We start from the raw sequence: 11222 nt of genomic DNA, 5'->3' as shown, positions 1-11222 counted from the left end.
TCAGGTTGTTCCAGGATGATCTTTGAAATCTGTAACTTTTATCTTTTAATTCATTTTGGGATTTTTTTTCTCTTTGTGAAATTGACATTGATGAAAGTGTGTGTAGTATTTCCCAGCTTATACTTGCTGTGTGCAGGAGAAAGTGACTATACACAAAGTGCTATTAGTAAAGAAACTGACAAGATTTTTTTTTTCCCCCTCCTCTCTAGTAATCTTGTGTGTAGCTTGTCACAATAAGATTTAAAAAAAGACATTCAGGCAGAAGTGACTAGTTGTGGGGACGGGGAGGGTTATCCTAGTTTGTCCCATTAAATACAAAATTAATTGCTTGTTTGTTTTTATGTTTGATAGGCTTTATTTAGAGGTTTTAAAGCCAGGCAGTTGGCTGGTAAAATGAGAGCTGCACGAACAATTCAAGCCTGGTTCAGAAGATACAGAGCACGAAAAGAATATATAGCTGTGGTAAAAGCTACTTGTATCATTCAAGGTTATTTCAAAACCAAACAGCAGAGGACCTGGTAATGTACTATTGTGTGACATACTTCTTTTCGTGGTCCTGAGCTATTATTGTTTCATAACTTAATATTGCTTTGTACTCTGGCAAAGCTCTGTTATCTCTTTAGGCCCTGATTCTGCAAAGACTCAAGTATGTGAGTAATCCATTGACTCCTTGTGGCTAATGTGCATAAAGTTATTCACATGTTTAAGCCCCAGCCCTCAAAAACCTAATCTTTGTATTTGGTGTGAGTTTTGTGTTTGTTAATCTTGGAAGGACAGAAGGGGAGAGCCAGCTGCGGGTACTTTCTTTCATTTCATATGTGAAGTTTAGTTTTACTACACTGCTTTCTTCTCGAGACTTATGTCTGTGTTTTGAAAACTCCAGAATTAAAAACATGTGGGTTTTTTTTTTTGTATTTTAATTAGTCCTAGTTCCTGCTCCAAAGTTAAACTTATTTTTGTTTTCTATTTATTTGTCTTGAGACAAGATCTAAAATTTCTCAAGTCACTTTTTACTAGTTTTACTCTTAATGTTTCATGTTTCCATTGACTTTAGTCTTGAGCCTTAAGAGCTGGGCCAGTGTTCTATTTACATTCTGTGTGTGTAAACCAAAATGTCTATGGATTTGATAACTTTCCAATGAATGCCACTTGTTTTGCTAATGTTCTGCTGATGGCAATAAATAAATGCAAATGAAAACCTCATTTTTAAAACTCACGTTTTTGTTTTTTAGAAAAACTAAAATGTTCATTTGCAACAGGTTTTTGAAAGTGAAGGCCTCTACAGTTACTATTCAGAGGAGATGGAGAGAAACCCTCACTGCAAGAACAATTCTGCTACAATTCCTAGCAACCAAGAAAGCTGCAGTTAAGATTCAATTAGGTTACAGAAGATACAGCACTAGGAAACAGATTAAAAAGGTATTTTCACTCTTAAATTCAGCTAAGACATGAGTGGTGTTGAATGTTAAATATTTTCAGTGTGTGCAGTAAACTTGTATAATGTACTCAGCCAATAATTTAGCTTTCTCTCTAAAAAGTGAGCCTGTTCATTGCCTTTGATATATAACTACTTTTATTCAAGTTAATTTTTCCTAAAGAAAATCTTCTTGGTTGGGCTCTAGTTTAAATCTATACTATATTTATAAAGAAAATTACATTAAAAAAAATGTTAAAGTTGAAAAGAGAAGTACTTGAGTCAGAAAATGCCAAAGTGAAATCCCCTATCAAAGACTTAAGTATGTGCTTAACTTTTGACACTTTGAATAGTCCCATTGAAGTTAACAGTGGAACGCAGTAATCCTTCACTGTAGCTGTCGTTGTCTGCTTTACTTATAATTTACGGCTGTCGAGTAATCGCAGTTAACACACGATTAACTCAAAATTAATTGTGATTAAAATAATTAATTGTGACTAATTTTAATTGCACTGTTAATAGAATATCAACTGAAATTTATTAAATATTTTGGATGTTTTTGTACATTTTTCATATAGTATTTGCTGTAATTGAAATCAAAGTGTATATTTTTGATGACAAATATTTGCACTGTAAAAATGATAAACAAAAGAAATAGTATTTTTCAATTCACCTCATACAAGTACTGTAATGCAATCTTTGTTTTAAAAGTGCAACTTACAAATGCAGATTTTTTTTGTTACGTAATTGCACTCAAAAACAAAATAATGTAAAACTTCAGAGTCTGCAAGTCCACTCAGTCCTACTTCTTGTTCAGCCAATCTCTAAGACAAACAAGTTTGTTTACATTTACAGAAAATAATGCTGCCCGCTTCTTATTTACAGTGTCATCAGAAAGTGAGAATAGGCGTTTGCATGGCACTTTTGTAGCTATCGTTGCAAGATATGCTGAACATTCATATGCCCCTTCATGCTTCGGCCACCATTCCAGAGGACATGCTTCCATGCTGATGCCGCTTGTTTTTTTTTGTTTGTTTGTTTGTTTTTAAAAAGCATCAATTAAATTTGTGACTGAACTCCTTGGGGGAGGATTGTATGTCCCCTGCTCTTTTACCTGCATTCTGCCATATATTTCATGGTATAGCCGTTTCGGATGATGACCCAGCACATGTTGTTCATTTTAAGAACACTTTGTGTTTTGTCAAATGTGCAGTCGAAGGTACCATTGTGAGATTTCTAAAGATGGCTACCGCACTCGACCCAAGGTTTTAAGAATCTGAAGTGCCTTCCAAAATTTGAGATGGACAAAGTGTGGAGCATGCTTTCAAAAGTCTTAAAAGAGCAACACTCCAATGCGGAAACTACAGAACCACCAAAAAAGAAAATCCACCTTCTGCTGGTGGATCTGACTCAGATAATGAAAATGAACATACGTCAGTCTGCGCTGCTTTGGATTGTTATTGAGCAGAACCTGTCATCGGCATGGACACACGTCCTCTGGAATGGCGGTTGAAGCATGAAGGGACATATGAATCTTTGGTGCATCTGGCACATAAATATGTTGTGACATGAGCTACAACAGTGCCATGCAAACGCCCGTTTTCATTTTCAGGTGACATTTTAAGCAAGAAGGGGGCAGCATTATCTTCTGCAAGTGTAAACAAACTTATTTGTCTGAGCAATTGGCTGAACAAGAAGTATGACTGAGTGGACTTGCAGGCTCTAAAATTTTTATTTTTGAATGCAGCTTTTTTGTACATAATTCTGCATTGGTAAGTTCAACTGTCATGATAAAGAGATTGCACTGCAGTACTTGTAGTAGGTGAATTGAAAAATACTATTTTTTTTTTTACAGTGCAAATACTTGTAATCAAAAATAAATAAAGTGAGCACTGTACACTTGTATTCCGTGTTGTAATTGAAATCAATATATTTGAAAATGTAGAAATAATTTAAATAAACGGTATTCTATTTTTTAACAGTGCGATTAATTGAGATTAATTTTTTTAATCGTTTGACAGCCCTACTTATAATACTTTCTGCTATTTAAAAAAAGGTTTGTCACCAAAATATCATGAAGTATGGAAGGGGAAAAGAGAAGTAAAACCAGAACTAAGATTGCATTGATTTGTGAATGACACCTAAGAAATATATCAGAGTTGTTCCCCCCCACTTTTTGAGCTCTTCCATTTCCTTAAAGGTTCAGGTTTCCTTTACTTTGAGAGCAAACAAGATCCCAGTCACTTAAACTTTGCCAAATATTGCATTTGCCTAATCTACACATATGATAATAAGTCCTGCACTTTAAATAAATGTAAAAATGGTCTATTGCTGTCATGGCCAACCTGCTTAAAATAAAATCCGTTGCCAACATTTTTAAGTCCTTTCAGGAGGAAAAAAGCCTCTAAGTTGTGAAAACTCCTACTGCTATTAGTGAATGCTGACTGACTTGCTGAGTTGAATTTAAGTGAGAAGTTTAGTGGCACCTTCATTTTATTTTTGATCCTTGGCCACTTCTTTCCATCTTACAATAGAGGGTAATGCGATAAACATGAAAACCTAAGTACTTCCACTATGGCAAGAAAAAGCACACTTGACTATCAACACACAATTTATTTTCTAGATGCAGCAGGCTGCATGTTTGATTCAGGCAGCTTATCGAGGCTTCAAAGAAAGACACAAGTTTCATCAACAAAAAGCTGCTGCTTTGGTCATCCAAAAACATATACGAGCTAGGCAAAAAGGAAGACTTGAATGCATAAAATACGTCAAAACTAGAAAAGCTGCTATTAAACTGCAAGCATTTTTACGGGGGTGGTTAGTAAGAAAAAAGGTAAGTGTCTTTTTAAGTGATTATAACTACATAGACATTTAAAATATATGAGATTGATTAGGAGTTAGGCTACAGTGAAAAACTCTGGTTTCAGACATTACACTAACCCCAGCTATTTTTTGTGGAACTCCATTTCTGAGTTAGCATAGATTATGATTATGATGTAGCAAAGGCTACCTCTGGATTTGATTATTAATGCTGTTTCCTGACTCTGTTTTTCTTTCTACAGATTTTAGATGAGAAACAGAAGAAGCGGCTGCTTTGTTTTTCAGCTGCTGCATATCATCATCTCTCTGCTATTAAAATTCAGAGAGCATTCAGAATTCACCTTGTATTGAAACATGCACAAATGCAGATCTCTTCTGTCATATGTATTCAGGTTAGCATTATTGGGAGGGAGGAGCTGTTGCACACTATTCATTCTCTTCAACTATTTTATTTAACTATTACCTAACTGGAATAATCACCAAACTATGCAGAAGAGTTGTTGCAGTACTGTCAGCTGTCACCAGTGGCCCCACTGTGGATGTGAAGGCCATGTCCCCTCCACACTCTCAGGCCTGCCAGTGACCCTGACTGGAAACCAGAGTCCTGACCCACTCTCTTCTCTATGCTGGAGGTCGGAGAGACAAGTTCAAGGGGAATCACAAGCTGCATGAGACATGGAGTCATATCCCCTACACATGCAATAGCATGCTCAGAACCAATGTGTAAGCAACCCCAACTAGGTTACAGGGACCTTATTTGGATACTTTCTAACCCAAGGGTAATCCAATTATTTTTTGTTAAGGTCCAAACTTTTTGGTCAAGATCTAGAGAAAATAATACAAAAACAATAACAATAATAATAAGTAAATAAAAAGATTTCATAGTCTGTTCAAAATCATCTGGTGGTCCAGATTTGGTCCGTGGTCTGCCTATTGACTACCTCTGTTCTAACCTAACCAATCACACAGGGACCTGCCTAAGTTGAGACCACTAATTTAATCTCCCCAAAACAAGACTCAGGCTGTGAAATGGAAAGTGGAGAAAAAATCCACATGCCAAAACAGGCAAATTTACTATAAAGGAAAAATTCTTTCCAGACCCCAAAACTGGTGATCAGCCTAGTCCTCAGCATCAAAGGAGACCCTGCAACTGGATTAAGGATGGGGCTAGCAACTTCTCTCCCCATCCACCTCTGCCAAGTGCGAGCTAGTCACCCAGTCCCATTACTACCGTCACAGTCCAGTGGCAAATCTCCCCCTTCACCAAGGGTTTCTTTAGGTGCTCCCAGCCCTTTCAAAGCCACACCTTTGCTATTGTGGTGTTCAGTTCCTGGCTTTGCATCAATTAAATCCATAATAAATTCAGATCTTAGTCCTTACTCTATCAATTTTGAAGTAACGAGAAGTGCGTGCATACATGCATGTGTGGTGGTGTCAGGAAAAGAAAGAAAACTTAATTTGTCTCTTAAAAACTCCCATTTATCTTAAACAGAGGTGGTTTCGAGCAAGACTTCAACAAAAAAAAAGTCTACAAGATCATCAGAAAATCACTAAAATACAGCGAATGGTTCGAAGGTGGCTGAAACAGAGAAATGAGGCTGCAACCACAATCCAAAGAGCTGTACGAAAGTTCCTTTTCTACAAACACAGAAGAAAGCTGAAGAATGGAATAATTAAATTTCAGGTATATGAATTCTAATAAGTGAATTCCATCTTGCTCATGTCTGCTATTTTATAGTTCTTAGAAAAGCCTGCTTCTATTTTATTAACAACCAAAGGTGTTTCTTTAAGAGAACAGATTTTTTTTATTTTTTTTTTATTTTTTAGATGAATACTGGATTGGAAAGCTAAATACCAACTAGCCATCAAGTAATAGTAAAAGACACTGTTTCTGATAGATGTATTTTTGAACTGGGAATCTAGTATTCAAAGGACTGAATACACTACATCTGATCATAGGCTTATAACTTAGAGTTCTACAACTGAAGTATTTTGAGACTAAAATTTTATTAAACTCCTATAAGGTTGATTTTTGAGATTCTAATGAATAGTCTTTCCTAGAGCCACTCTTACTTGTAAAACTTTTCCCCATTTGTGAAATCTTTCTGCCATGTTTTCTCTCAGGCATTGTGGAGAGGATATTCTTGGAGGAAGAAAAATGACACAGCAAAAACTAAAGCGTTACGACACAGTTTGGAAATGGCTAACAAAGAGAGCAAAGAAGAAAACAAATTGTGTAACAGAACTGCAGTTGCCATTGATTATCTTCTAAAATACAAACATCTTTCTTACATTCTTGCAGCGTTAAAACATCTGGGTTAGTAGTTTCTTTTCGTAATTAAATATTGGGCACTCTCAAGACAGCAGTGGACTCCCAAACTTCTGAGAAAGGGGAGCACGTGATTATATTCAAGCTTACAGTACAACTGGGAAAAGTGACGAAGTTAGAGGACACAACAGTATGCAAAGCCATTTCCCTCTGAATCGAATACGACACTGATAACAAGCTGTCTTAAAGAACTACATCAGAATGTAGTCATGAATGCATTATTCTAGTTCCTGGCCTTCCCATGCCCAGCAGTACTACTTACTACATGTAAGGCATAAAGGGAGTCCTACTTACTTTTAATTTCACCTTATATGCAGTATCACATACACTGGATACCTTTGACTTGCCGGAATGTTCAAAATCCTAGTTTAGAAACATGGCTTGAAATTGATTTTGTTTTTGTTCTCATGTATTTGCCAAGCCTAATAAAGAAAAATGTTACTGTTTGAAAATAACTTGATTAGCATTCACAAATGAACCCTTTTATTTTAGAGGTGGTTACCAGGCTCTCCCCTCTCTGTTGTGAAAATATGGCCCACAGCGGAGCAATCTTCACTATTTTTATTTTGATCCGGAATTGCAACCGCAGTATCCCCTGTATGGAAGTTATCAAATATTCAGTTCAAGTCCTGCTTAATGTTTCAAAGGTATTTCAGTGTTTTGCTTTTTAAGTTTCATAAGCTGTGGACTGTCTAATTTACAGATACTTACTTACATTTATCCAAAGAGATTAGCATGAATTTATCCAGTGTAATAACTGATAGTGTTGCAAAAAAACCCCCAAACCCTTTTTCCTGACTTTAAAACCAATTACGCCAAATTATTTTGAACAGATCATCAGATTATTTTTTCTTAATGTGAACAATTATTACATCCTGTAAAGTAGTCTAATTTTAATCATGGCTTTCAATGAATTAATTTTATTCAAACTAAAATCTGAGTGGTGGCAGAGGGTGCATGGTTGAAAAAGTACCAGGCTTTTTACATTATGGAATTGGAAAACCGTTTTGTACAGAAAAGAGAAATAATCATTGGTAGGGTTTCACATACTGAAGTTTTCTGTAATATTTTAATTACAAATCATACATAAAACACTGGTGTAGGATGCTTTTCCAAATTCTCACCTTTTCATATCTATAGCTGTGATAAACAGTTCTATAAGAAATTATTATTTAAAGCTAACTCAGCATAACTTTGGGTTGGAGATGGATTAGTTCTATTTACAGATTTAATTTTTTAATGGAAATGTTTGCAAAACCAATGAATTTTAGATGTACCAACTTGAGTGTTGGCTATATAATACAAACATGTATAGATTTATGAAACAGTCATTCATATGTGATGTGCTGAAATCAGTAAAATGTTTAGCATTCAAGTCTAATAAATTTTCCTAAGTGAATATCTTGTATTTCATTACAAAAATAGTATATTTTAATCAGTCAAACTGATTTTTAATATTTTTTGTAGGCTTGCATGATTTTAAAAGAAGTATACAGTGCTGAAAAGTTTGAAAGGATAAAATGTTGGTTAGACAACTGAACTGCATTGTAGCTGGCTAAGAAATCTGAGAGCACAATATGTACCTCTGCTGCCCCAGTTTCTAGAAAAAAGTTTTAGAACAATTTATCATAGGGCAATTTGGCACTGTAGCTTAATGCCCAGAAATTTGTTTCATCTGAACTGCAATCCATATAATAAAAGTATCACCCAGTTGGCCTGAATGAGTGTAGTCTTTATTTTCTTATAGCTTGATAAAGCTATATTTGAGATCTATTTACATCAGCTTTTCTGTCTTCCTTTTAAGTATGAAAGAACTACTCAAGCAGTTTATGAAGTAGAAAATTCTGTAGATACATTACTGGACCTACTGCAGATGTACAGAGAAAAGGCTGGTGACAAAACTTCAGAGAAAGGTGGAAGCATTTTCACAAAAACGTGTTGTTTGTTGGCCATTCTTTTAAAGGATTCAAAGAGAGCTGCTGTAAGTTTTAGTGCTTCATTTTTCGTAGTTTCTTATGGCTTCTTCCAGCTGGTTGCTATTGAATTATTCAGACTGCCTGTTGAAGTATATGCATCTGACTGTAGCAGTGTCCACCACAGTTACAATAGTACTTGTTGCTATAATAGTGTAATATGGTGTATATTTCACCTTGAGTGTGATGCATGATCTTTGAGTTGCACAACAGGGTCTTTCCACCCCTCCTTTTTTTATATATTTAAAAACATTGACAATTATCCACTGGTACTTTTTTTCTTGATGACACTTTGTAAATATTGTCTTTGCCCTTGCTCTCCATTCCAATCCAGTAAGACTTATTGATGTTCTCAAATTCTACTTACCGTACAGTTGGTTTGTGAGACTTCATGTTGGCATGCACCATTGTTTCCTGGTTCGTGGCAGACAAATAAACTGTGTGTGCACTAGCTGTATTTCTAAAATGATTCCCATCAGTGTAGCCCAATTGGTGGTAGCAACACTGCAAGTGTTAGTGTAGGTAAGGCTCCAGATACAAATTGCCACCAGCTGTTTATCCACATGTCATTTTAAATCTCTTCAGACCAGCTCTACGTTACTCACTGGTAATATTGCTGGTATCCACCTGTGTCCTTGTCCAATCTAGCACTTCCACTGGTGCAGCTGCAAATGAATTAGTTAATGTTTGCTGTATCTTTGGAACCATCATTAGACAAACTGTATTCAAGGCATAAAATTACTTTCTGGAAATAGTTTAGTTGGAAATATCTGGTTATAAAGCTACTTGTGTATCTTCCAGTGTTACTGATAGTTCAAATGTCTAATGCCATCAGGATGTTGAAATGCCTACAGAAATTAACAATCTGTTGCTTTCAAATTACCTTTCAGTGTGTGTTCATGGGGAGAAGTGCTGCATGTTCTATGAAAATGTAGACTATTGAGCAAATTGAGTAGTTTTCTATTATTTATTAACTTCCTATTCAATTGCCTTTTGAGTATTGATTGTGTGAAATTTGTATTTCTTAGGACATCCGAAGCACATCTAGAGCTGCTTCTCGTATTCATAGCTTGTACAAACTTACAACTCGTAAACACAAAATGGATGCTGAAAGAACTCTTTCCAAACACAAGATGCACACATCCATGAGTGGGAGTTTCTTTGTTCCAGTAACTCCTGTACGAACAAAAGTAGTTTCAAGGTAAGAATTCTAAATTAACCTGCTTTTTTTTTCTTGTGAAAATATACTGTTGTCTAATTTCAAGCAATTCTTTTTTTCAGAATTAAACCAGACTGGGTTTTAAGGAAAGATAACATGCAAGAAATTGTAGATCCTCTGCAAGCTATTCGAATGGTAATGGATACACTTGGTACTGCTTACCACTAAAATGTAGATACTATCTTTGAAAGTGTGTGTGTGTATTCAAAATGGTTAAATGCTTTTTAGGGGGAAAACAAATTAGTGTCAAAAGCAATTACTTAAAGATGCAAATTTACTCTCAAATTGGCATTTTATTTTATATTTTGTATTATATACATTTTTTTTAATGCTACTTTGTACTAATGCCTAAAGCAATTGTACAATAAAATACTGAACTGCTTTGAAGCTCTTGGGTGTTTTCCTTGCTTTACTATTTCAAATATACTGTTTTTATGCAGCTGTAATCTTATTAAAAAAAAAAAACCACCAAAAAACAAGGCAGCAATTTAACATGCAGTTTCTCACAAAGGCTGAATGTGTTTTGGATGTCCATTTGGCAATGAGGACTAAATATTAGTGTGCAAGTCAGCCTGCAGAGATGGTATACATGAGAGGAAGGATGGTCCAGTGATTAGAGGACTACCTTGAGCTGTTGGAGACCCAAATTTCAATTTTCATTCCATTACAGGTACCCTGGGCAAATCACTAAATCTGTGCTTCAGTTCCCTGTCTGTAAAATAAGGATAATAGTACAGGGGAGTGTTATGAGGATAGATACATAAACCTCACAATCCTTATCTCTAATTAGACCCTTTCTTCCTGGGCCATCAGTTACTGACAGGGGCCAGGACTCTTCCTGTTCAACCAGCAGTGAACATGGATACATCCCTCCAGCAGCCCTCCATAGCATCTCCCTTAAATGTTTCTTCTTTCCTGCTTCTTACCACATCTTTCTGAAACAAGTCTAAGGAACAGCACAGAAAGCATTAAAAAGAAACAAACAAAAACTGCATAGGGAGTCTATTTGGAGGATGGAGAAATTTTCTTTCTCGGAATCATTCCATTGAGGGCTGGCTTTCTGAAACCAATTATTTAGATAGTCTTATTGGCAATGTCCAAAACCGCCTCTCAAGAGATAAAGAGAACCTAGGTGCATCATAAAGTGAAAGCCAAAGGAAGACTGTCTTTCTGGTCACTAAATCATCAGGCAAAGTTGAACTTCAAATGGCTGTGCTTCAGATACATGCAATACACTGGACAGGTTTTTAAACAAAGTCCTGAAGGTCAAGCACTCAAAGTTTTCCAGTCTCTAAACCCCTAATTACAAACCTTAAGAAAACTTCTAAGGAGTAATCACTTTGAAAATGTGCCCAATGCTTTCACTACAATTTTTAGAGACCTTTTTAAAAACAATGTCTGCTAGATGATTCCTGTTATGTCAGACTATTGGATGCTAGCAAATAACCCATTCATGTCTTATATGAT

At 35.8% G+C, this 11222-nt stretch overlaps 1 protein-coding gene across 1 annotated transcript in view; it reads left to right on the top strand.

Annotated features, from left to right (window-relative positions):
- ASPM (assembly factor for spindle microtubules) overlaps window positions 1-10124 on the top strand; it is a 37782-nt gene extending 27658 nt beyond the window's left edge. The window contains exons 19-28 of the mRNA XM_073356735.1: window positions 352-518; window positions 1260-1419; window positions 4038-4247; window positions 4477-4626; window positions 5727-5918; window positions 6359-6551; window positions 7056-7210; window positions 8368-8544; window positions 9565-9737; window positions 9818-10124. Of these exons, the coding sequence (XP_073212836.1) occupies window positions 352-518; window positions 1260-1419; window positions 4038-4247; window positions 4477-4626; window positions 5727-5918; window positions 6359-6551; window positions 7056-7210; window positions 8368-8544; window positions 9565-9737; window positions 9818-9923 (1683 nt within the window). The 3' untranslated portion in view covers window positions 9924-10124. The remainder of the gene's footprint in view (window positions 1-351; window positions 519-1259; window positions 1420-4037; window positions 4248-4476; window positions 4627-5726; window positions 5919-6358; window positions 6552-7055; window positions 7211-8367; window positions 8545-9564; window positions 9738-9817) is intronic.
- Window positions 10125-11222: the final 1098 nt, after the last annotated feature.

The sequence above is a fragment of the Lepidochelys kempii genome, chromosome 8 (assembly GCF_965140265.1).
Source record: "Lepidochelys kempii isolate rLepKem1 chromosome 8, rLepKem1.hap2, whole genome shotgun sequence".
Taxonomy (NCBI): Eukaryota; Metazoa; Chordata; order Testudines; family Cheloniidae; genus Lepidochelys; species Lepidochelys kempii.
This window is presented reverse-complemented; position numbering and strand designations above follow the sequence as displayed.